Below are 27,035 nucleotides of genomic sequence, written 5' to 3' on the forward strand. Positions count from 1 at the left end.
CACAGGATATTTAAGGTCTCTGAAATCGCTAACTATTCGAGTTAGCAAAGGGTTACTCTACCTAAGCTACTCTGCCTCCACGGACTTACCAGAGGGGAACCCGCTCCTCAGTGGCCTCGCTTTCTCTTTTGCTTTTCAGATAGCAGTCTGGAACAGGTACTCATTCCTCGAGGGCCTTCGTTCCCGGACTTGCTACTGAATGCCACTTCTGCCAGGAAGTCATCACTGCCTACAACATCAGTGAGTTACCTTCTCTCTCTTAGAGCGTTCCCTGGAACCAGGTACTCGCTCAGAGGGCCTACTTCTTTCCAGCTCCTGGGCTGCTTCCAAGGAACTATTGTGTGAGTGTTACTATCAAGGTTCTGTTCATGAACTCTGCATACCCTGCCTACTCACTATATTCAGTTTCTCTACAGTTCAGTTATCCAGGATCGCTGTTCCAGTATCGAAGGGACTACAGCCCAGCTGGGCACTTCAGCTCACTACTGCCACCTCTGGTGGTTCAGTATACTGTTTAATAAAAGAACTAGTGTGTGTCTGTCTCCATACTCTGAGCCTGACCGGTGGTCCCTCTCGGGATCTTCCCCTGGGGGTGTGGTCATCTGCTACCGGCCCAAGGATCCACCCACAACCACCTCAAACACTAACAGTGTTTCCAAATATCAAAAAATGTCTTTGGCAAAAGATTTTTTTTTATCGCAACTCGGTGTGAGATTGGTCTGTTATGGAAAAGTCTTATCATTCCCTCTTTTCAAACTACAGTATGTTAAAATAATAATTATTGTTTATCCCATATTACAGCTCTGTGCCATAACTGTTTAAAGTCTTTTAGGGCTATTTGGGACCCTTTTGTGCAATGGAGACGTTCCTAAGAGATGAATTGTAATTAATCTGAGTCTTATCCCTACTAATGTAACCCTGGCTCTTTACTCAGGCAGGGTTGTGTAAGCTCTTCTGAATATTCTTTTCTATGTATTATGTGCTGTGATGCTGTACCAGAGCAATCCTCCATGTACCTATGTAAAAGAAAATTATTACTTACCTGCTAATTTTCGTTCCTGTAGTACCATGGATCAGTCCAGACCGTGGGTTATGTCCCCAATCCAGCAGATGGAGTCAGCCCAAAGCTTTGAGGGGGCGTCACCATAAGTACTAGTACCCCCTCTGCAGGAGTTCAGTATCGAGTATATCAGAGCCCGAGTAAACAGAAAACTCCCAATTGGATCAAGTTGAAACAAGACGGCAACAATAAGCCGCTAAAGTGAAATCGAGAAAAACTGGGACCTTCCCACCAATGGGCGGGGGTCACGAATATAGCGTGTCAACCTCCATTAACAGGGAAGACGGGACACACGTGAAAAACAACAACAGGAAGACACTACTGTAACATGAAGAACAGCTGAGAAGAATCAGCCCGAAAGACAGCAGAGCAGGAGTAGAACCCATATGCGGTGGGCGTCTGGACTGATCCATGGTACTACAGGAACGAAAATTAGCAGGTAAGTAATAATTTTCTTTTCCCTGTACGTACCTGGATCAGTCCAGACCGTGGGATGTACCCAAGCTTCCCTAAACCGGGTGGGGTCCTGCAAGGCCTGCTCGGAGAACCTGTTCGCCAAAGTGTCCATGGACGGACGAGGCGAGGTGTAGTCTGTAGTGTCTCGAGAACGTGTGCAACGATTTCCAGGTGGCCGCTCTACAGATTTCTTGCGACGATACCGAGCGGCTCTCCGCCCAGGAGGCCGCCTGAGAGCGTGTAGAATGCGCCACAATACCGGGTGGGGGAGTCCGCCCCGTCCCGATGTAGGAAGCGGCAATGCCGGCCTTCAGCCATCTGGCAATAGTCGTCTTCGAGGCCTGGGATCCTTTCCGGGGACCAGACCAAAGGACGAAGAGATGGTCCGAAGTCCGAAACTCATTCGTAGCCTCCAGGTAGGATCGCAGCGTACGCTTGACGTCAAGGAGACGGAGAGACCGCGGTTCAGACGAAGAGAAAGATGGCAGTTCCACCGTCTGATTCACATGGAAGGCGGACACCACCTTCGGGAGGAAGGAAGGCACAGTACGAAGTGAAACGCCCGAATCGGAGAACCGGAGATAAGGCTCTCGACAGGACAGAGCCTGCAGCTCCGAAATACGCCGAGCGGAACATATGGCTACCAGGAAAACCGCCTTGAGAGTGAGGTCCTTGATCGTCGCACTCCTCAGAGGTTCAAACGGAGGTCCCGACATGGACCGTAGTACCAGGTTGAGGCTCCAAGATGGACAAGGATCCCGCAATGGAGGCCGCAAGTGTTTGACACCCTTGAGAAAACGAATGATGTCCGGATGCCGTAACAGAGATCCCCCGCCCCGCAGGAGGGAACCAAGAGCGGCCACTTGAACCCTAAGTGAGTTGTAAGCGAGCCCCTTTTTCACTCCCGCCTGTAGGAACTGGAGAATCTGCAGGACAGACGCCTCCGTGGGTCTTGTGTTCCGGTCGGTACACCACAGCTCGAACACCTTCCAAACACGGACATAGGCCACCGACGTCGAGGTCTTCCGAGACCGCAGTAGAGTTGACACTACCTCCTCCGAGTACCCCCGTCGGCGGAGGCGGCGCCTCTCAAAAGCCAGGCCGCAAGACAGAAGAGTTCTGCCTGGTCGAAAAATACCGGTCCCTGGTGTAGGAGGCGAGGAAGATGTCCCAGCCGGATGGGTCCGTCGATAACTAGGTGGAGGAGATCCGCAAACCAAGGACGTCTTGGCCACTCTGGCGCGACGAAAATCACAGTTCCCTGATGAACTTCTACTCGTCGGAGTAGCCGTCCCACCAGCGGCCAAGGAGGAAAAGCGTATAGTAGCAGATCGGTCGGCCACGGGAGCGCGAGCGCATCCACGCCCTCCGCCCCCCGTTCTCTCCGGCGACTGAAGAAGCGAGGCGCCTTGGTGTTCTGGGCGGACGCCATGAGATCGAGGTGGGGGGATCCCCACCGCCGGACCAGCAACTGCATGGCTTCGTCGGAGAGGGACCACTCTCCGGGATCCAGAAACTGGCGACTGAGGAAATCCGCCTGGACGTTGTCGACTCCCGCCATGTGCGAGGCCGCCAGACGGCCCAGATGCCGTTCCGCCCACTGCATTAGCATCGCTGCCTCTAGAGCGACCTGCGGGCTGCGAGTGCCGCCCTGTCGGTTGATGTAGGCCACCGTTGTCGCGTTGTCGGACAGGATCCTGACGTCCCGACTCCGAAGAAGGGGCAGGAAGTGGATGAGCGCCAGCCTGACCGCTCTGGTTTCCAGACGGTTGATGGACCACCTCGACTCCTCCGCGGACCACGTCCCTTGCGTGGCGCTGCGGTCGCAGACTGCTCCCCAGCCTACGAGACTGGCGTCGGTGGTTACCACTATCCAATTTGGAAGATCGAGGGACACGCCGCGAGCCAGATTCTCCGGGACCATCCACCAGGAGAAGCTGTTCCTGGCAAACTGGGGCAGCGGGAGAATCACCTGGTAGTCCTGCGAAAGAGGTTTCCAACGGGAGAGGAGCGCTCGTTGCAGAGGTCGGAGGTGCGCAAATGCCCAAGGGACCATGTCGATGGTGGAACCCATGACTCCCAGGAGCTGCAGATAGTCCCAGGAGGTGGGAGCTGGTAATGCAGAAAACCGCTGTATGTGCTCCCGTAGGGCTTGCGCCTTGTCCTGGCGTAGGAAAACCGCGCCCAGACGGGTGTCGAAGGTCGCCCCCAAGAAATCCAAGCGCTGCGAGGGCACGAGGGAGCTCTTGGAGAAGTTGACCACCCATCCCAGGGACTGCAGAAACTCTATCACCCTGGCCACCGCAGCCTGACCATGCCGAAAAGACTTCGCTCTGATGAGCCAATCGTCCAGATAGGGGTGGACTAGAACACCCTCCTTCCGAAGGGCAGCCGCTACGACTACCATGATCTTGGTGAAGGTGCGCGGGGCCGTTGCCAATCCAAACGGAAGCGCCACAAACTGGAAATGCTGGTCCAGGATTTTGAAACGCAGAAGCCGATGATGCTCCCGGCGGATGGGGATGTGCAGGTAGGCCTCCGTCAGGTCCAAGGAGGCCAGAAACTCCCCTCGGTGTACCGCTGCGATCACCGAGCGCAGCGTTTCCATGCGGAACCATACCACCCGCAGGGATTTGTTGACCTCCTTCAAGTCCAGAATGGGGCGGAAGGACCCGTCCTTCTTCGGAACCACGAAGTAGATGGAATAATGGCCCGAGCCCACCTCTCCGGAGGGTACGGGCACAATGGCGCCTATCTCCCACAATCTGTCCAGCGTCAACTGCACCGCCCTTCGCTTGACGTCCGAGCCGCAGGGAGAGAAGATGAACCGTTCCTTTGGAGCGCGGGCAAACTCCAACGCGTAGCCGTGTCCTATGGTGTCCAGTACCCACTGGTCCGAGGTGATCCGCGCCCACTCCTTGTAGAAGAACGCCAGCCGCCCCCCAATCCTGGGGACGGCGGAGTGGGCGAGCTGAACATCATTGAGAGGACTTGGGAGAAGGTTGTCCCACCGTAGGAGCGGAACGCGCGGGGCGGCGCCCACGAAAGGAGCGCGCCCAGGGCTGAGACCTGGGGGCAGAGGGCCTAGCCGCCGCCGGCCTGTAGTTCCTGTATCGTCTTTGCGCCCTGGCTCTGGTCCGGGAGGACGAGAATGCCCTGGTGGATCGATATCTATCTTCCGGCAGGCGATGGACCGCGTTTTCCCCCAGGGATTTGATGATCTGGTCCAGATCCTCTCCAAACAGGAACTTACCCCTGAATGGCAGGGAACCCAGACTTGATTTGGAGGACGTGTCCGCCGCCCAGTTGCGAAGCCAGAGGAGTCGACGTGCCGCCACCACCGAAGCCATAGAGCGGGCGAGAACCCGAAACAGATCATAGGAGGCGTCCGCCCCGTATGCCACTGCCGCTTCCAGTCTATCCGCCTGAGCGGCCTCCTCGGGCGGCAACACCTGCGAAGTGAGCAGTAGCTGCACCCAGAGGAGGCTGGCCCGCTGGGCAAGCGAACTGCACATTGCCGCCCGCAGCCCCACTGCGGAAACCTCAAAGACCCGCTTGAGGAAAACCTCCAACTTGCGATCCTGCGTGTCTCTTAGCGCCGCTCCACCCGTAACCGGTATGGTCGTCCGCTTCGTGACCGCCGACACCGCGGAGTCCACCCTGGGTACCTTGATGAGATCCAGGAAATCTTCCGGCAGCGGATACAGCCTCTCCATGGCGCGGCTGCCCTTCAGAGCAGCTTCCGGGGCATCCCATTCCCTGGTGAGAAGTTGCAGGAAAGAATCGTGAATGGGAAAAGCCCGAGCCCTCGGACGAAGGGCTGCCAGTACGGGATCCCCCTTCTTAGAGGAAGTGACGACCGCGGGCGCAACGGGAGCTGGCGGGTCCGGAGGGGGATCGAGGTCCAACCCCTGAATGATTTGCGGAATTAGGTCATCCAGCTCTTCCCGCTGGAAGAGGCGCAGCGTGCGTGGATCCTCTCCCTCAGAAGTAGAGTCCCCTTGTCCCGAAGCTGCAGGATCTGCCCCAGGGGAACCTGGGGCCGACCCAGTCCCCCCCGAGGCCACAGGGAGCCGGGCGTGTACGGGGAGCTGTGGGGCCCCCACGCCCGCCGGAGCGGGGGGGGGCCGTGGAGAGGGCCGAAGGTCTCGGTTGCTTGGGTGGTGGGGGCCCCGCGGGATCAGCCAGCTCCTGCAGGTACGCTGTGTGCAACAGGCGTATAAACTCCGGGGAGAACCCCGGCCTCCGCGGGGGGACCCCCGCGGGTGGGGGCCCCGGGTGACCCTGCCCCTGCGGGTCCTCCTCCGGATCCGTCTCCGGTAGCAAATTCGGGGGGGAGCCCTCTGAGGCTTCCCCATCCCCCAGCGCTGCCTGAGCTCCTTCAGGGTGCAGTGCATGTAAAATGGCCGCCGTTCCCGCCAAGAATGGGGGAGGGGCCGGCCCGCGCCGCCCGGGCAAGGCTGCCATAGGGAGAGAATGAGTGAGGGTCCGAGACGTGCCTTCCCCCCCGGGGAGGCACCTAGCGCAGATCCCCTCCCTCGACACGCGCGATCCAGGCTCGCCGCAGGCCGAGCAACGCGCCGGCCGCGGCATCGAGATCGCGATGAAGAAACAGTTCCCGGCAGCTGAAAACACCCAGGGCCTCGGGGGGGGGCCGCGAGATGAAACGCCGCTGCGGGGGGGCCCGGATGGCCTGCGCTACCCGCCGACGAGGAGAAAACGGCGCCGCGGGGGGGCCTTCCTGGCCGCACAGCCCGCCGACAACTATCTCCCTGCTCCCCGCTGCAGCCCACGTGGAGCCGCAAAATGGCCGCGGGAGAGGGAGAAGACGCTGGTAGGCCGGTCCACCGGCAACCGCGTCCACCTGAACAGAAAATAAAATAACAGCAGCAAAAAAGTCAACTTACCCCGGGGAGACCACTATCGCCGGGAAAGGAGAGAGAGAGAGACAGCGAGGGACAACAGGAAAGCCACGCCTCTCCAATTAAGCAATTAACTTTTTTTTTTTTTTTTTTTTTTTTTTTAAAGACAGACAACTTGATCCAAAATACAAGTGCTAACAAAGACAGAGAATAAAACCCCAAAACCAGGGAAAGACAAAAGGGTTATGGGTGATCGGGACCAAGCCCAGATTCCCCTACTCGCATCTGCTGGAGTCAGAAGATACTGAACTCCTGCAGAGGGGGTACTAGTACTTATGGTGACGCCCCCTCAAAGCTTTGGGCTGACTCCATCTGCTGGATTGGGGACATAACCCACGGTCTGGACTGATCCAGGTACGTACAGGGAAACGTATATTTTATTTTACTGGGTTTTGAGTTTGAATATGTTTTGTTCTGTTCAAGGGAATTTATTTTCATCTTTATTTTTCACTTTATTTTATATGGCATAAGGGGTGGGTGGGCTTGGGGCTATATTGTACAAATCTTATGGATGTCTGCTCACCATTGTCTCGTGCTATTATATTGTTTCTGTGCGGATATCCAATAAAAAACTTTCAATACAAAATAAAAGAAAAAGAAAAAAAAAGAAAAGAAATGATAGGAGAAAGGAGTTGGGATCTGTATGGTAGAATCTCCCTTCCATGCAGCTAGCTTGAAGTGCATGCCTTACTACAACCCTTGCAGGGAAGTATTCTGCCTACTCACATCTATGGTATGAATCAATCCAATTTGTTATTATCCTTTATCTTTTTCAAAAAATTAAATTCTCTCTCTTACCTCCTAGCACTCTGGTATATCCAGAATAGTAAAGCATTCTCTCTGTGGTTGTGGTTTTTCCAGCGTCAATATGAGCCATGATACCAATGTTACGGATTCTGGAAAAAGAGATTTTACAGATCGTTGTAAGTGTACTACTGCTGAAAACAGTAAACGAATTCTCAGACAGACTTAAAGGAAACACCAATGAATTAGCTGTGTACATTACTTCAAAAACAAATTTAGCCATTTAAATGAATGAAATCTAATCAGATTCTGAGGGTCATATGCAATACAAGTTCGAAAGACTGAACTGTGATCCAAAACCACACCTAACCACTATGTATTTCCCAGTGAACCCAGTTTATTGAAACACTAGCAACCTAGAAAATCAAGAAGTAGGAGGGAGAAGTAAAAGATATACCTTGCCCATTGGAAATATCATAATTATGGGTGGAGTTTTTGATTACCAAAGATATGTCATTTGAAACAATCTGACCACAACAAATACCAAGTGAATTCTTGAAAACATACAACTGTGTAATAGTTTACGACAGTAATTTTACCATAAGAACATGCCATACTAGGTCGGACCAAGGATCCATCAAGCCTAGTATCCTGTCTCCAACAGTGGCCAATCCAGGCCATAAGAACATGGCAAGTACCCAAAAACTAAGTCTATCCCATGTTACTGTTACTAGTAGTGGATATTTTCTACATCAACTTAATTAATAGCAGGTAATGGACTTCTCCTCAAATAACTTATCAAATCCTTTTTTAAACCCAGCTACACTAACTGCACTAACCACATTCCCTGGCAACAAATTCCAGAGTTTAATTGTGTGTTGAGTGAAAAAGAACTTTCTCTGATTAATTTTAAATGTGCCACTTGCTAACTTCATGGAGTACCCCCTAGTCCTTCTATTATCCGAAAGAGTAAATAACCGATTCACATTTACCCGTTATAGACCTCTCATAATATTAAACACCTCTATCATATCCCCCCTCAGTCGTCTCTTCTCCAAGCTGAAAAGTCCTAACCTCTTTAGTCTTTCCTCATAGGGGAGCTGTTCCATTCCCTTTATCATTTTGGTCGCCCTTCTCTGTACCTTCTCCATCGCAACTATATCTTTTTTGAAATGCGGCGACCAGAATTGTACACAGTATTCAAGATGCGGACTCATCATGGAGCGATACAGAGGCATTATGACATTTTCCATTTTATTCACCATTCCCTTTCTAATAATTCCTGGCATTCTGTTTGCTTTCTTGACTGTCGCAGCACACTGAACAGACGATTTCAACGTGCCTATATCTCTTTCTTGGGTGGTAGCTCCTAATATGGAACCTAACACTGTCTAACTATAGCATGAGTTATTTTTCCCTATATGAATCACATTGCACTTATCCACATTACATTTCATGTGCCATTTGGATGCCCATTTTTCCAGTCTCACAATGTCTTCCTGCAATTTATCACAATCTGCTTGTGATTTAACTACTCTGAACAATTTTGTATCTTCTGCAAATGTGATTACCTCACTTATATTGAAAAGCATGGGTCCCAATGCAGATCCCTGAGGCACTCCACTGCCCACTCCCCTCCCTAAGAAAATTGTCCATTTAATCCTAGTCTCTGTTTCCTGCCTTTTGGACAGTTTGTAATCCACGAAAGGACATCGCCACCTATCCCATGACTTTTAACTTTTCCTAGTAGCCTCTCATGAGGAGCTTTGTCAAATGCCTTCTGAAAATCCAAATACACTACATCTACCATTTCACCTTTATCTAGATGTTTATTAACCCCTTCAAAAAAAGTGAAGCAGATTTGTGAGGCAAGACTTGCCTTGGGTAAAGCCATGCTGACTTTGTTCCATTAAACCATGTCTTTCTATATGTTCTGTGATTTTGATATTTAGAACACTTTCCACTATTTTTCCTGGCACTGAAGTCAGGCTCACTGGACTGTAGTTTCGTGGATCGCCCCAGAGCCCTTTTTAAATATTGGGGTTACATTTGCTATCCTTCAGTCTTCAGGTACAATGGATGATTTTAATGATAGGTTACAAATTTTACTAATAGATTTGAAATTTCATTTTTCAGTTCCTTCAGAACCCTGGGGTGCATACCATCCGGTACAGTTGATTTACTACTCTTCAGTTTGTCAATCAGGCCTACCATATCTTCTAGGTTAACCACGATTTGATTCAGTCCATCTGAATCATTACCCATGAAAACCTTCTCTGGAACTGGTATCTCCCCAACATCCTCTTAAGTAAACACCGAAGCAAAGAAATTGTTTAATCTTTCTGCAATGGCCTTATCTTCTCTAAGTGCCCCTTTAACCCCTCGTTCATCTAACGGTCCAACTGACTCCCTCACAGGCTTTCTGCTTCGGATGCATTTTAAAAAGTTTTTACTGTGAGTTTTTCCCTCTACAGCCAACTTCTTTTCAAATTATCTCTTTGCCTATTTTCTTTTGTTGGATCCTTCTTCCAATTTTTGAATGAAGATCTTTAGGCTAAAATGGAGAAATTACTTACCTGATAATTTTGTTTTCCTTACTGTAGACAGATGGATTCAGGACCAATGAGTATTGTGCTCTTCTGCTAGCAGACAGGAAACGGAGTCAGATTTCAAAGCTGACGTCACTCTAGATATACCCCTGGAGTAACCTCAGCTCTTCAGTATTCTCTTCTAAAAGCCATGTGGATATATCTTGCTTAAATAACTTGATTAAACTTGATTGAACTGGTTCAACTGATTTCAAACTGGAGACCGCCAGTGCACTCAATCAATTCACACAGACACCGGATAAGCTGTGGGTGTCTTGAACTAGGGGTAGGCAACGGCTTTCCCGTATTTGCTTAGTCGCGAGGTTCGCTTCCAAGGTCCTCCTTCTATGGGGCAGCCATGGGCGGGATGCTGAGTCCATCTGTCTACACGAAGGAAAACAAAATCATCAGGTAAGTAATTTCTCTATTTCCTAGCATGTAGCCAGATGGACTCAGGACCAATGGGATTTACAAAAGCTACTCCCGGACAGGGTGGGAGGCTTCCCGTGGCCCACTTAATACTGCACTTGTGAAGGCTGCGTCTTCTCGGGCCTGAACATCCAGGTGGTAGAACCTGGAAAAGGTGTGTAGGGAGGACCACGTCGCCATCTGACAGATCTTGGCGGGTGATAGCAGCTTGGTTTCTGGCCAAGAAACTGTCTGGGCCCTAGTAGAATGAGCCTTAACCTGCAGTGGTAAAGGCTTTGCTGCCTCTATGTAGGCTGCCTTGATTACTCCCTTGATCCAGCGGGCTATGGTCGCACGCGAAGTCGCTTCTCCTTGTTTCTTCCCGCTGTGAAGATCGAACAAGTGATCCATTTTGCACAGGTTCCGATCTTTCCAGGAATCACACTAGGAGTCTGCCGATATTTAGATGGCGAAGAAGGCGGGAGTCTTCTAAGTCCTTATATTCATCCAGAGATAGTAGGGAGATGGCTTGGTTCAAATGAAATTCGGAAACCACTTTCAGTAGGAAAGCGGGGACGGTGCGCAGCTGTATGGTTCCAGGAGTGAACCTAAGGAACAGTTCCCGACAGGATAGTGCCTGCAGCTCGGAGATGCGACGGGCAAAGCATATTGCCACCAGGAATACCATCTTCAATGTTAAGAGGCGTAGTGACAGACCGTGCATTGATCTGAAGGAAGCCCCCGCTAAGAAGTCTAATACCAGACTGAGGTTCCATAGGGGCACCGGCCACTTTAGGGGGTGGCCAAAGTTGCTTAACCCCTTTTAGGAAACGGGTCAAATCCGGATGAGCTGATAGACTGATTCCATTCACTTCGGCTCTGAAGCAGGAGAGGGCTGCTACATGAACCTTGAGGGAGTTGAAAGACAACCCCTTCTTCATACCGTTCTGTAGGAACTCCAGAATCATGGGGATCTTGGCTGTCCGTGGGAGTATCCCGCGGTCCCCGCACCAGGCTTCGGATATTCTCCAGATCTGTATGTATGACAGAGATATTGAGAACTTCTGCGCGCGGAGCAGGGTGTCAAACATATCCTTAGAGTAACCACGCTTCTTCAGGCGAGTCCTCTCAAGGGCCAGACCACAAGAGAGAATAGAGGTGGATCTTTGTAAAGAATCGGGCCCTGCCGGAGGCGGACCCTGTGCGGAGGTAGGCACAGAGGGTTCCCCGCAAGGAGTCTTTGCATGTCTGCTTACCATGGGAGTCTTGATCATTCCGGGGCCACTAGTAGAACTAGTCCCCTGTGGTGTTCTATCTTGCGGATGACCTTGCCCAGTAGTGGCCATGGGGGGGGGGGGGGGGGGGGGGGGGGGGAGGCGTACAGTAAGACTTCCTCTGGCCAGATCTGGATGAGAGCATTTATCGCATGGGAGAGTGGCTCTCATCTGTGGCTGAAGTACCTGGGGACTTGCGCATTGAGATGGGTAGCAAGTAGGTCCATGACTGGGAGGCCCCAGCGATTTACTATCAATTGGAAGGCTGTGGTCGACAGCGTCCATTCCCCCGAGTCCAGGCTTTCTCTGCTGAGGAAGTCTGCTGAGACATTGTCTTTTCCGGAGATAGGGGAGGCCAAGATCCCTTGTAGGTTTATCTCCACCCATGCCATGAGAGGTTCTATCTCCAGACACCTGCTGTCTCCTGGTTCCTCCCTGGCAGTTGATGTAGACAACCATTGTAGCATTGTCAGACATCACTCGAATCGCTTTGCCCTCGGAGTCTGTGGCTGAATCGCAGGCACACTAGTTTGATTGCTCAAGCTTCCAGGCGGTTTATGTTCCATCCCGCCTCTTCCTTGCTCCATTGTCCCTGGACCATCAGTTCCTGACAGTAGGCTCCCCACCCTTGCAGGCTCGCATCCGTGGTGAGCAAGATCCAGTTTGGTGGGGATAGGCTTACTCCTCTGCTTAGATGGTCTTCCTGTAGCCAACACTGAACCTGAGAACTTATCTCTGCTGGTTGATGGAGGCGAATTGAGTAGTCCTGGGACAGTGGATTCCAGCGTGACAGTAAGGAGTGCTGGAGTGGGACAGTGGATTCCAGCGTGACAGTAAGGAGTGCTGGAGTGGTCGCACGTGGGCCCTTGCCCATGGGACGACCTCCAGGGTTGATGCCATGAGCCCGAGGATTTGAAGATAGTCCCATACCTTGGGGCGTGCATTGGTCATCAATTGTCATAATTGTTCCATCAGATTCCTTCTCCTTGGGGGAGGAAGGAAGACTTTGTTCTGTTTGATGTCGAAACGGGCCGCCCAGGTACTCTAGAGACAGAGTGTTGCAGGCTGCTCTTGCCCGTGTTCACGACCCAACAGAGCTCCTACAGTAGGTTCTTGACTCTGCTGGTCACTTGCCAGCTCTCTTTCGAAGACTTTGCCCTGATCAGCCAGTCACCCAGGTACGGGTGAACCAAGATCCCTTCCTTCCTCAGTGTTGCTGCCACGACCACCATAATTTTGGTGAATGTTCTGGGGGCGGTTGCTAGGCCGAAGGGTAGTGCTCAGAACTGGTAATAGTGACCCAGTATCGCAAAGAGTAGAAAATCCTGGTGATCTTGATGGACTGGAATGTGAAGGTACGCTTCGTAGAGGTACAGGGAGGTTAGGAACTCTCCTGGTTGTACTGCCATTATTATGGAGCAAAGAGTCTCCATGCGAAAATGTAGTATCCGTAGATGACCGGTGACGTTCTTGAGATCCATGATGGGTCGGAATGATCCTTCCTTCTTGGGAACGATAAAAATAGATGGAATGTTCTGGGGGCATCCGCAAAGGGGCGTGGGATAAACACTGTGGATCCATAAAGTCTAGAGGACGTGAATGAAGAGTGGGTGGCTCGCGGGAATGATGGCTACTACCTGGAGATAATACCCTTATTCAATAAACATACACACGGTTAATGTGACTCCAACATTGCTCTAAGCTTCAACGGCAAGAGGAAATGTGGATGGGTCGCCCCAGTCTCATTGGGGTGTACGGCTGGAGCCTGCCCCCGGGCCTGTTCCTCTCTTGGTCTGTCGGTTCCGAAAGGGCTGGGACCTTCCAGAGGGACGAAATGCCTGGAATTGCGAGTTCCTGTAGGGTCTAAAGTGTTGCAAACCCCTGCCCCTGGTTCTTCTGGGGGAGGGGAGCTGGGATCTTTTACCCCTGTCTTCCAGTAGTCTAGGCACTGGAGATTCGTCCCACCTGCTGGCTAACTTCTCCAATTTGCTTCCAAATAAGAGAGATACTTTAAAGGGCATTCTTGTGAGATTCGCTTTAGAGGTCGCATCAGCCGACCAATTCCGTAGCCATAGTTGTCTTCTGGCTGAAGTACGCACCAGATCTGAGCTTGCGTCCGTCAGGAAGGCTGCTGCAGGTTCCATCGTCTCACCGGTATACGATCCGGAGTTATTTGCCTCTCTCGAGAGGAGCAAGCAGGAACGTGCCACCAATGCGCAGCAGGAAGCAATCTGCAGTGTTATTGCTGTTGCGTCGAAGGCCTGCTTAAGAATGGATTCCAATTGTCTATCCTGAGTATCCTTCAATGCAGCCCCTCCCTCAATGGGAATGGTTGTTCGCTTTGAGACGGCACAGATCATGGCGTCCACTTTCGGAACATAAGAACATAAGAAATTGCCATGCTGGGTCAGACCAAGGGTCCATCAAGCTCAGCATTCTGTTTCCAACAGAAGCCAAAACCAGGCCACAAGAACCTGGCAATTACCCAAACACTAAGAAGATTCCATGCTACTGATGCAATTAATAGCAGTGGCTATTCCCTAAGTAAAATCGATTAATAGCCATTAATGGACTTCTCCTCCAAGAACTTATCCAAACCTTTTTTGAACTCAGCTATACTAACTGCACTCTTCTAGGGGCTCGACTTCCTCGTCGGAGATGTCCGTGTCCCCATAGGTGGGGCTTCTGGGTAGTGGAAGCCTGTGCCTAGGTCTTGAAGGGCCTGGGGCCTGAGGGTCCTCCGGTGGAGCATGTGGCTGACCAGCCTGAGGTTCAGTTTGCATTTGAACAAAGGCGTGGATCCCCTTGAAAAACTCCACCCATGAGATCGACGTTGGATCCAAGCTGAGGGGCGCTGGTTCCCTGGGGATCCCCGTCTGTGGGGGGGGTCCCACTGGGATCTGCTAGGTCTGGGGTACCCCCTGAGGAGCTAGTACTCGGCCCTGGATGGGACTGGCCCTGAACTGGATCTCCCAGGGCCTCCTCACACTGCGTGCACAGGGCTTAAGCCTCCTCGCTTTGTGCGGCTCTGATGTGGCATGCTGGGCAGAGGCCTTGAGCTTTTATCCCTGTTTCTGGTGGTGCCGTGCTGTCGGCGCGTAGACTTATGTGCTTTGTGCGTTCAAGATGAGCGTGTGAGTTGTGCGCGTAGCTGTGCAACTAGCCGTAGATATGCGCACCGCGCTGTGCGTCCAACTTATGTGCACAAGGTTTTATGTGCGCGTAAGTCTATGTGCACAAGTGTTTTGTGCGCCTAACTTGGTTTTGTGCGCTCGGGCCAAACGGCGAGGCGAATCAGGCCAAAATGGCGATGGCGAGCACGCGGGCACTATGGCGACCCCTTCGGAGGGTCTCCACGTGGGTAGACCCTTGGAAATAACCGGGGCCTGGCCCTGCTAGGGCGGATCAACCCGGTGACCTGTGCTTCTCCTCGATCCTCGGAGACCGGATTAAAGCAGAAGATTTCTACCTTACCTTGTCTTTGGCGCTTCCCGGTTTCGTCCTGGGTGGTCTCCGGCTGCGGGGGGAGAGGGCAAATACCTTCACCGCCGCGCTCGAGGATGCACCCGCTGCTTCTCAGCCGCGCCCGAGGGTCGGGGGCTAGGTCCTCACCGCGATTCGGCCGCTGGACCGAGGCTTACCTCCGAGGGACTACGAAAATCACCTCGGGAATCTCAACTGGGGGAGGGACCCGAGGGTATCACTGCAGGAGAGTGGGGCTCGTCTTCAGGTAGGTTTCTCCTTTAAAATTTTGAATTTGGTTCTAACGCTGTGAGAGCATGCAGATAGTCCCTAACTACTATGGAGACGGAAAATACTGAAGAGCTGCACTTCCTGTAGGGGTATATGTACTAGGGGCTGACGTCAGATTGAAATCTGATCCGTCTCCAACTGCTAGCAGGAGTACACTATACCCTTTGTTCCTGAGTCCATCTGCTACACGCTAGGAAAACTGCTATTAATCAAGTTGACTTAGGAAATAGTCACTGCTTATTACTGGCATTAGTAGTATGGGATCTATTTAATGTTTGGGTACTGGCCAGGTACTTGTATCCTGGATTGGGCACTATTGGAAACAGGATGCTGGGCTTGATGGCCCCTCAGTCTGACCCAGTATGGTAACTTATGTTCTTAATTTAATTTTTGGATCATCCAGTCAAATAAATTGATGAGATTTATTTAACATGATCTCTGTTAGTTAAAATCATACTGTCTTGAATCTGCAATCTGCTGAATTCAAGAAAAAACACTAGCATTTCCTTTAGTAGTGACATCATCAGTTTTGGGGAGGGGGGGTTACCACTAAGTTCAGCATAATTGGCCTGTAACCAGCTCCATCTCTACTATTGATTTTATAGTCAGTCCAAGTCTGATATCTCTAGTCCTCCTTATCCACTCCAGACTGAATGAATAGAACCATCAGTGAACCTCCCTTAAAATCGTAGTATGTATCCCATCTAGATCCACTGCCTTGTCCATTTTCAGTATTGCACCTTTGCAAACAATGTCTTCTGTAAATGGAATGGAGTGTACTCCCTTCATCTCTCTGTGGTTCTTCAACTTTTTCTTTGGTGAACACTGAATAAAAGCAATTTGTTCAATTTGTCTGCTTTTTTCATTTTGCCCTCTACACATTCCTCTTCCTCATCTCTGTCTTACAATTCCATCTCTGCACTTCCTCCCTTCACTAACAAATCCTTAAAAAACAAAAACAAAGCTGTCACCTTATTTTATTTCCTTAGCTGTCCTATCTTCCCTGCTTTATTTTCTGTCCTCCTCTTTCTGAGATCACGTATCTCTTTTTACCCGTATCTTTTCAGACACCCTGTCTGAAAACTACTCATCTTTTTTTAAGCATTTTTCAACAAGGGCTGAAATGCAATTTTTATTTAACACATTATTCTTCAATTTCACCTAGATCTTCTCACCCTGCCTTTGCATCCCTAAGGTACACCTCTATCTTAGCAAAGTTGATATTCCTGAGGTTTTTAAGACTATTAACTGTGCCACACCTCTCCACTTATGATTTTATATTAAACAATACTGCCTGGGCCATCTTTAAAGAGATGCTTACCACTGACAGAAAAATATGCATCAAAAATGAAAAAGTGACACTCACAAAATCACTAAAACTCATAATCAAAATATCCCATGTCAAAAGACATCCATAACTGATGCAACCACATTTTCAGCAACTGACGCCTTTATGAGGTGGAATAAAAAAAAAAAAAAAGATTATAGATCAAATTCCATGTTGCAAGCCTTGCCCATTCGATTACCTGCCACAAAGGAAAATTGGTTCTTATCTGCTGATTTTCGTTCCTATAATACCACAGATCAGTCTAGACAAGTGGGTTTATGCATCCCTACCAGCAGATGGAGGCAGAGAACAAAAGCTTTGAGGCACTGCTACATAAACGAGAGTGCCACCTGCAGTCCCTCAGTATTTCTTTGTCTCCAGCAGATGGAAGAGGTGCAAACCAGCAGTTCTGACTGATTGCTGAAACTTGGGGATTTGGAAATTTGATTCAGCTTCCCGAGGTGCTAGGTTCCTTTGCGGGCCATCCCTCGTGTTGAGCCAGGTGACAGAGGGGTTGGATATCCCTGGCTGTTGTGGCCTGCGACCTCTGGGGACCTTGATAGCCAGGGGACTGTCTCACTCTTGGTGTCCCGAAGCCGCCTCTTATCCACCTGTTCAGAGAGGTATCCTTTTTTTGCCTTTCGGTTTAAGTTTGTTGGAAAAAAAAAAAAAGCCTAAGCAAGTAGAGGAAGCCAGGAGAATCCGCCTGTGGTGCAGTGCCGGGGTGGTCGACCAGTGGGAGCTACTGGGGTAGTCAGGAGGGTGAGAGCGAGGAGTGCCGTGGGTGAATTTAGTGTTTTGCTCAGCGGGGGAAGATTTGGTGTGTACCGCGTTTTTTGCGCGACAGTCAGGCCTCTGCCTTTTTTTCCTGCGCATAGTCTGTATTGACGTGGTCGCATGGCAGAGCGCTCACGTGGTGCGGCCTACCTCGCGACAGTGAGCTAGGGCCTCATGACGTAATAACCGCACATGGAGGCTTGTAAAGCTTGCAGGCTCAGGTCTGCCCGCTTGAATTCACGTTCCCTCTGCACAGGTTGTGCTTCCGGGGGGGGGGGGGGGGGGGGGGGGGGGGGGGGGGAGGAGGGATGTTTCCAGTAAGGCCAGGAAGGTTTCCCAATCTGCAGGTGCCGCAGCAGGCACCAAGGGGGGTGTCTCTGCGTCTTCTGCTCCCATGGGGGATCGCAGTCAGTGGACCCCGGCTGGCCGGGAATCCAGTGATTCCCCTTTCCATCTTTCTCCTGCAGGGCAGGAGCGGATTTGTCCAGTCTACTTGATCAGGGGATTGAGGGCCCTCAGGGAATTTCCCTGGAATTTGTCCTAATGCACGAAGCTTTCTTGGCTAGGAAGAGTGCAGGCGAGAGAAGATCCAGAGACAGAAGAGCAGGGCTATCCAAGAGACCTAGGCTGGTTTCAATGGGTTCTGGCTGCGGGCTCAGGCACCTGGGATTGCTTGGCACATGTGCGGAGGTTGACCCCAGAGATCTGGATGACTCGGACGAGATGTAGGATGCTGTGTCTCCCAGGGATCGAACCCGGATGGTGGCCAGACCCTAGATCCGGATGTGAGCAAGGATGATCTGGAACTCGTTGAGGGGCCTGGAACAGAGGGATATGTTCAGGAAAGGCCATTTTATATTTCTAGCCAGAGCCCTGGGAATGATAAACGAGTCGATACAGTAAAAACGCGGGAGAGGGGGCGAGCGCCCACTCTCCAAGCACGCGCACAGGCCGCTCTCCCAGCGCGCGCAATACAGTATTTACATTTATTTTAATTAGGGCCAGCGGTAAAAAGAGGCACCAGGGACACTGGCACGCCCCTAGCGCCTCTTTTTTTGACAGGAGCGGCGGCTGTCAGCGGGTTTGACAGCCGATGCTCAATTTTGCCAGCGTCGATTCTCGAGCTCGCTGACAGCCACAGGTTCGGAAACAGGATGCCGGCAAAATTGAGCGTCCGGTTTTCGACCCGCAAGCCACGGGCCCATTTTAATTTTTTTTTTTTTTACTTTTTTCAACTTTCGGGACCTCCGACTTAATATCGCCATGATATTAAGTTGGAGGGTGCACAGAAAAGCAGTTTTTACTGCTTTTCTGTGCACTTCCCCGGCACCGGCAGAAATTAACGCCTACCTTTGGGTAGGCGCTAATTTCTTAAAGTAAAATGTGCGGCTTGGCTGCACATTTTACTTACTGTATTGCGTGGGAATACCTAATAGGGCCATCAACATGCATTTGCATGTTGCGGGCGCTATTAGGTTCGGGGGGGTGGGGTTGGACGCGCGTTTTGGACACGCTATTACCCCTTACTGAATAAGGGGTAAAGCTAGTGCGTCCAAATGCCGGCTAACAGTGCGCTCCGTCAGAGCGCACTGTACTGTATCGGCCAAAAAGTTAGGTCTGCAGCAGGGTTTTCTGCTGCCTTGCCTACCAGGCATTAAAGATTTCACATATTTAGTTGAAAACTCAACCACTTGCTGTTAACTAGGCAAAATAAACTCTAACATCAAATTATACATTATACAGATAAAACAAAATTCACTTACTTAGATATTGGAGGACTGATCACAGAACGCAGAGATTTGATATTGCCTGTTAAAAAAAAAAAAAAAAAAAAGTTTAGACAATTAAGCTTCCAAGCAAAACACGATAAAAGTTTATGTGGATAGCAAGCCTGCCTGTCACAGTGATGGAAGCCCTTTGCTTGACTCGCACCAAACCCAGGCATAGGATTCAAATATACTGCAGCGGTGTAATATGCTTGAGCTGAAGACTGTGCATTACAAAAGCAACTAACACTAGCTCACAAGCAACAGTACAAATACCTTCCCAAATTCCTCAGCCTATCAGAACATTAGCAGCCATCCAATTCCAGGGATGAAGCAGGGCAGCAAAACAGGGGTAACTATATACATAATGCAAAAAACAAAAACAAAAACAAAAAAAACCCTAACCATTTTTATCCATAACAAAGAATTAAAGTGCAAATGTATATATAATGCTACTAAGCACTAGCAATGTCTTCTGGTACCTGAATTGTGAATGGAAAAGAAAATCCCAGAGGGCTATGTCTGAGGAACCATTTTCGTGGCAACATATTTTAAATAATTTGCATGTTTTTGATACACCTCCATTGGAGAAATTACTTACCTGATTATTTCGTTTTCCTTAGTGTAGACAGATGGACTCAGGACCAATGGGTATAGTGTACTCCTGATAGCAGTTGGAAACGGATCAGATTTCAATCTGATGTCAGCCCTAGTACATATACCCCTGCAGGAAGTGCAGCTCTTCAGTTTTTTCCTCGAAAAGCAATTGTGGATATATGTATGACTGAATAATTTGAATAACTTGATTAACTTTATAACTTGGATAACTTGATTAATTTGAACTGGTTGAATTGGTTATAGCTGGAGACTGCCAGTGCCCTCAACCGGGAAACGTCGACACCCGGTAGGATGGGTGTCCTAACTGGAGGAAAGCATGGCTTACCTGTGAATCACTCGCTCTCGGGGATGTCACTCGAGGATTCCATGAGTAATGGCAGCCAAGGGTGGGATGCTGAGTCCATCTGTCTACACTAAGGAAAACGAAATTATCAGGTAAGTAATTTCTCCATTTCCTAGCATGTAGTAGATGGACTCAGGACCAATGGGATGTATAAAAGCTACTCCCAAACTGGGTGGGAGGCTGCCCGTGGCCCACTTAAGTTCTGCCCTTGCAAATGCTGTGTCCTCTCGAGCTTGTACATCCAGGCAGTAAAACCTGGAAAAGGTGTGGATGGAGGACCATGTCGCCGCCCGACAGATCTCGGCGGGTGACAGCATCTTGGTTTCCGCCCAGGACACTGCCTGGGCTCTAGTGGAATGGGCCTTGACTTGTAAAGGCGGTGGCTTGCCTGCTTCTACGTAAGCCGCCTTGATGACTTCTTTGATCCAGCGGGCTATGGTTGCTCGCGAGGCCGCTTCCTCTTGCTTCTTCCCGCGGTGAAGGACGAATAGATGGTCCATCTTTCGTACGGATTCCGACCTTTCCAGGTATCGGACTAGGAGTCTGCCAATGTTGAGGTGGCATAGACTGCGAGACTCTTCCGAATTCTTATGCTCATCTGACGATGGTAGCGAGATGGTTTAGTTGAGATGGAAGTGAGAAACCACGTTGGGGAGGAAGGACAGGACTGTGCGCGGACTGGATGGTTCCCGGGGTGAGTCTGAGGAACGGCTCCTGGCAGGACAGTGCTTGTAGCTCGGAGATATGACGGGCCGAACAGACTGCCACCAGGAAGGCTGTCTTCAATGTTAATAGTCGGAGAGACAGGCCGCGAAGAGGTCTGAAGGAGGCTCCTGCTAAGAAATCTAGGACCAGGTTGAGGTTCCAAAGAGGCACCAGCCACTTTAGGGGTGGTTGGATCTGCTTGACTCCTTTCAGAAAGCGGGAGACATCCGGGTGAGAAGCTATGCTGCCACTCTCGCTCTTGGTTCCGTAGCATGACAATGCGGCCACCTGTACCTTGATGGAGTTGAGAGACAATCCCTTCTGTAGTCCGTTTTGCAGGAATTCCAAAATCACAGGAATTTTGACTGAGCATGGAACGATGTCGCGGTCCTCACACCAGGCTTCGAATACTCTCCAAATCCTTATGTATGTTAGGGATGTGGAAAACTTGCGTGCTCGGAGCAGGATGTCAATTACTGCCCCCGAGTATCCGCTCTTTCTTAGGCGAGTCCTCTCAATGGCCAGACCGTAAGAGAGAATCGAGCTGGATCCTTGTGGAGGATCGGTCCTTGTTGGAGCAGATCTCTGTGTGGAGGTAGCGGGAGGAGGCTCCCTGTCAGCAGCCTTCGCATGTCTGTGTACCACGGTCTTCTTGGCCAGTCCGGGGCCACTAGAAGTACTGGTCCCCTGTGGTGTTCTATCTTGTGGATGATTGCGCTCAATAGGGGCCACAGTGGGAAGGCGTATAATAGAGTTTCCTGTGGCCAGGTCTGTACCAGGGTATCGATTCCCTGGGACTGGGGTTCCCGCCTGCGGCTGAAGAAACTGGGCACTTGGGCATTGGACCGGTTTGCCAGGAGGTCCATGGTTGGTGTTCCCCAACGGTTTACTATCAATTGGAATGCTGTGGTCGACAGCCTCCATTCTCCTGGGTCTAGACTCTCTCTGCTGAGGTAATCCGCAGCGACGTTGTCTTTCCCCACGATGTGGACGGCCGAGATCTCTTGAAGGTTCGCTTCCGCCCATGACATTAGGGGGTCTATTTCCAGAGACACCTGTTGGCTTCTGTTTCCTCCCTGACGGTTGATGTAGGCCACTGTTGTGGCGTTGTCAGACATTACTCTGATTTATCTCGGAGTCTGTGACCGAACCGTAGGCAGGCTAGTCTGACTGCCCGGGCTTCTAGGCGATTGATGCTCCATCCCGACTCTTCTTTGTTCCATTGCCCCTGGGCAGTTAGCTCCTGGCAGTGTGCTCCCCATCCTCATAGGCTGGCATCAGTGGTGAGCAGGATCCAGGTTGGTGAGGATAGTCTCACTCCCTGGCTCAGATGGCCTTCTTGTAGCCACCATCGTAGTTGGGTCCGAACTTTGTCCGGGAGCTGAAGACGTACGGTGTAGTTCTGGGACAGCGGATTCCATCATGATAGTAGTGAGCGCTGTAGGGGTCTCATGTGAGCTCTTGTCCATGGCACTACTTCCAGTGTGGATGCCATGAGGCTGAGGACTTGGAGGTAGTCCCATGCCGTGGGGCGAAACTCGCTCAACAGGGTTCGCAACTGGGTCATCAGTTTTGATCTCCTTGTCGGTGTCAGGATGACATTGTCTTGTTTGGTGTCGAACCAGACTCCCAAGTATTCTAGAGATTGGGAGGGCTGCAGACAGCTCTTGTTTGTGTTGACCACCCACCCGAGGCTCTCCAGTAGAGTTTTGACTCTGTTGGTCGCCTGGTGACTTTCCTCTGGGGATTTCGCCCTGATCAGCCAATCGTCTAGATAAGGGTGTACGAGGATTCCTTCCTTCCTCAGTGTTGCTGCCACTACCACCATGATCTTGGTAAACGTCCGGGGTGCTGTGGCTAACCCGAATGGTAGTGCCAGGAACTGGTAGTGATGGTCCAGGATCACGAAGCGTAGAAAACGCTGATGCTCTTGATGGATCGGAATCTGTAGGTAGGCTTCCGACAGATCCAGAGATGTAAGGAACTCTCCCGGTTGTATCATCCTTATTACCGAGCGTAGGGTTTCCATGTGTAAGCAAGGAATCTTCAGGTGGCAGTTGAACGTTCCTTCTTTCTTGGGAACGATAAAATAGATGGAATAAATACTGGACGTTTCCAGTATTTATTTGTTGTGAGGGCACCTGTGTTATAGTCTCTAAGGTTAGCAATCTGGTCAGTGTAGCTTCCACTGCTGGAAGTTTGAACGGTGATTCACAAGACAAATCTTTTAAGTTCACGTTGTTCTTGTATTGCTGACATACAATCATTGTTCACTGGAAGAAACATCATCACTGGTTTCACTCATGATTGGAGTGGTTGAGCCCCTGAGGCAGCGGCTGTAGAGCTGCAAAACTCGGCCTGAGTCGGGCAATTTTATGAATACGTCTCTGCATCAATAAAGTATTGAAAAAGATCAAGGCATCTATTCTTTTTTGTTTACCTGGATGTTCGGGGGAAGGGTCGCTGTTTTCTCTTATTCCTGTCCTCCGGTAGCCGTGGCAGTGGGGATTCACTCCATTTGTTGGCTAGTTTCTCTAGTTCGCTTCTGAACAGGAGGGTTCCCTTGAAGGGCATCCTTGTGAGTCTCGTTTTGGAGGATGCGTCGGCCAACCAGCTTCGGAGCCAGAGTTGTCGTCTGGCTGCCATGGCTGATGACACTCCTCTAGCTGCGGTGCGCACCAGATCAGAAACAGCATCCGTGAGGAATGATACTGCTGGTTCCAGGGCTTCCCCAGGATTGTTGTTCCTGGTCTGTGATAAACAGGCACGTGTCACCACAGCACAGCAGGCCGCGATCTGTAGAGACATAGCGGAGATGTCAAAAGACTGTTTGAGGATGGATTCCAGACGTCTGTCTTGAGCGTTCTTGAGTGCTGCTCCTCCCTCCACTGGAATAGTAGTGCGCTTCGAAACCGTGCAGACCATGGCATCCACTTTCGGACATGCCAGGAGATCTTTGGCAGCTGGGTCCAGAGGGTACATGGCTGCCAGGGCACACCCCCCTTTGAATGTAGTCTCCAGGGCATCCCATTCCAGGTCAATTAGCTGCTGGAAAAAGATCTAGGCATCATAGTGGATAATACTTTAAAATCGTCGGCTCAGTGTGCTGCAGCAGTCAAAAAAGCAAATAGAATGTTAGGAATTATTAGGAAGGGAATGGTTAATAGAACGGAAAATGTCAAAATGCCTCTGTATCGCTCCATGGTGAGACCGCACCTTGAATACTGTGTACAATTCTGGTCGCCGCATCTCAAAAAAGATATAGTTGCGATGGAGAAGGTACAGAGAAGGGCAACCAAAATGATAAAGGGGATGGAACAGCTCCCCTATGAGGATAGGCTGAAGAGGTAAGGGCTGTTCAGCTTGGAGAAGAGACGGCTGAGGGGGGATATGATAGAGGTCTTTAAGATCATGAGAGGTCTTGAACGAGTAGATGTGACTCGGTTATTTACACTTTCGAATAATAGAAGGACTAGGGGGCATTCCATGAAGTTAGCAAGTAACACATTTAAAGGAAAATTAGTTTCTTATCTGATAATTTTCGTTCCTGTAGTACCAAGGATCAGTCCAGGACACCTGGGTTGTGACTCCGCACCAGTAGATGGAGACAGACTAAAACTTGTGGGCGGAGCCATATATGCCCCTGTGTCAGTCACAGCCCCTCAGTCATACGTAATGTCAAAGTAGAACACAACCAGAGAACTAAACTAGCTACAAACCGCTAATAGAACGGGGAAAGAAATACCCCTCCTGGAAACGGACTCTCCAATCAAGAGAGCCAAACAAGCGGAACAGAGTAATTCAGAACAAAGAGCGGACTCTCCATTACTTCAGCGCAGCACTGCGGGCGGGATCCTGGACTGATCCTTGGTACTACAGGAACGAAAATTATCAGGTAAGAAACTAATTTTCCTTTCCCTGTACGTACCAGGATCAGTCCAGGACACCTGGGATGTACCAGAGCAACCTACTGAGGGTGGGAAGCAGAGAGTCCCGCTCGGAGTACCCTCTCTCCAAACCCTCCGGAATCGGTAGCCCGGACATCCAACCGGCAATGCCTGATAAAGGTATGCAAAGACTTCCAGGCAGCCGCCCTGCAAATCTCTTGAGGCGACACCTGAGAAGCTTCCGCCCAAGACGCTGCTTGAGATCGAGTCGAGTGAGCCCGCAGCCCCACGGGAAGAGGTTTTCCCCCGCACCAAGTACGCCGAACTGATGGCCTCCTTGAGCCAACGAACGATCGTTGTGCGGGACGCTGCAGCTCCTTTCTGTGGTCCAGAGAACAGGACAAACAGATGATCTGTGACCCGAAACGGATTAGTGACCTCCAGATATCGGAGAAGGGATCTCCGTACGTCAAGCTTCCGTAACTCCCTCTCTTCTGGAACAGAGGACTCTCTGCACGCAAAAGCGGGCAACTCCACCGATTGATTTACGTGAAACGACGAGACCACTTTCGGAAGAAAGGAAGGAACCGTCCGTAAGGAAACCCCCGAATCAGAGATACGCAAGAAAGTTACAGGACAGGGCCTGTAACTCGGAAACACGCCGTGCCGAGGCAATCGCCACCAAGAATGCCGTTTTTAAAGTGAGATCCTTAAGAGTTGCGCGTTTCAAGGGCTCAAACGGCGCCGTGCATAGAGCGGAGAGAACCCAATTGAGGTTCCAAGCCGGACAAGGAAGACGTAACGGGGGGCGAAGGTGCTTAGCACCCAGAAGGAAACGAGCAATATCCGGGTGAAGCACCAGAGACGTACCACGGACCTTACCTCGCAAACACCCCAGCGCCGCCACTTGGACCCGTAGGGAACTGCATGCCAGACCTTTGGCCAGACCCGCCTGGAGGAACGCCAGAACATCAGCGACGGAAGCCGAAGTGGGGTCCACCCCACGCTGCACGCACCAGTTCTCAAAGACCACCCAGACACGGACGTAGGCCAAGGACGTCGACTGCTTCCTGGAACGCAGTAGCGTGGCCACCACCGCATCTGAATAACCTTTTCTCTTCAGTCGATTCCTCTCAAAAGCCATGCCGCGAGACAGAAGTGATCCGCATCCTCCAAACAGACGGGGCCCTGATGGAGCAGGGCCGCCCTTCCCTGGAACCGAAGGGGTGCCGCTACTGCCAGTTGTACGAGGTCTGCGAACCACGGCCGGCGAGGCCACTCCGGTGCCACCAAGATCACGTTGGCCGGATGTAACTCTATGCGCCGTAGAATCTTGCCGATCATCGGCCACGGGGGAAACACGTAGAGCAGCACATCCGTCGGCCAGGGAAGCACCAACGCATCGACGCCTTCTGCCCCCTGCTCTCGACGTCGACTGTAAAATCGCGGGGCCTTCGCATTGTGCCACGTGGCCATCAGATCCATGTGGGACACACCCCACGTTTCGCAAATGAGAAGAAACGCTTCGTCCCCCAGCTCCCACTCTCCGGGATCCAGACGATGACGGCTGAGATAGTCCGCCTGCACGTTGTCGACTCCCGCAATGTGAGACGCAGCGAGGTTGCTGAGATGCACGTTGTCGACTCCCGCAATGTGAGACGCTGCGAGGTTGCTGAGATGTTGCTCCGACCAGGCCATCAAGCGCTGAGCTTCTTCCGCCACCTGGGGGCTCCTGGTCCCGCCCTGGCGGTTGATGTATGCTACGGTGGTCGCATTGTCCGATAGCACTCGGACTGCCTTTCCCCGCAGCAACGGTAGGAAGGCTTGCAGGGCCAGATGGACCGCTCTGGTCTCTAGGCGATTGATAGACCACTGGGCTTGCAACGCTGACCATAGGCCTTGGACCGAGCTCCGCAGGCAGACCGCTCCCCAACCGGAGAGGCTGGCATCCGTGGTCACCACTGTCCAATTGGGCACCCGAAGAGAGACTCCAGAGGACAGACGACTGGGATCCAGCCACCAGAGCAGGCTGGACCTCGCGTAGCCCGCTAGAGGAAGCGGTAGATGGAATCCCTCCGAGACCGGCTTCCAGCGGGATAGTAAGGATGACTGTAAAGGTCGCAGATGAGCGAATGCCCAGGGAAGCAGCGCCAGCGTTGAAGCCATAGGCCCTAGGACCGTAAGGTAGTCGCAGACCGCGGTTGGCGGAGAGACAATAAGCGCCGTACTTGGGCTTGCAGTTTGCACACCCGGTCGTGCAATAGGAACACCGTGCCCTGCTTCGTGTCGAAAACAGCTCCCAGATATTCCAAGGTCTGCGTGGGTGTCAGATGACTCTTGCTGAAGTTGACCACCCATCCTAGGGACTGCAGAAGAAGTAGGACCCTGGCCACTGCCACCTGACACT

The 27,035-nt window shown here is 51.2% G+C and overlaps 1 protein-coding gene across 2 annotated transcripts in view; it reads right to left on the reverse strand.

Moving 5' to 3' along the window:
* The window catches only part of GFM2 (G elongation factor mitochondrial 2), a 163,083-nt gene that overhangs the window by 116,604 nt on the left and 19,444 nt on the right, over positions 1–27,035 (reverse strand). For both annotated transcript variants that reach the window (XM_029575022.1, XM_029575015.1), the window contains exons 4-5: positions 19,073–19,118; positions 7,237–7,334 (exon numbers count right to left, since the gene is read on the reverse strand). In XM_029575022.1, the coding sequence (XP_029430882.1) occupies positions 7,237–7,334; positions 19,073–19,118 (144 nt within the window). The remainder of the gene's footprint in view (positions 1–7,236; positions 7,335–19,072; positions 19,119–27,035) is intronic.

The sequence above is a fragment of the Rhinatrema bivittatum genome, chromosome 1 (assembly GCF_901001135.1).
Source record: "Rhinatrema bivittatum chromosome 1, aRhiBiv1.1, whole genome shotgun sequence".
Lineage (NCBI taxonomy): Eukaryota > Metazoa > Chordata > Amphibia > Gymnophiona > Rhinatrematidae > Rhinatrema > Rhinatrema bivittatum.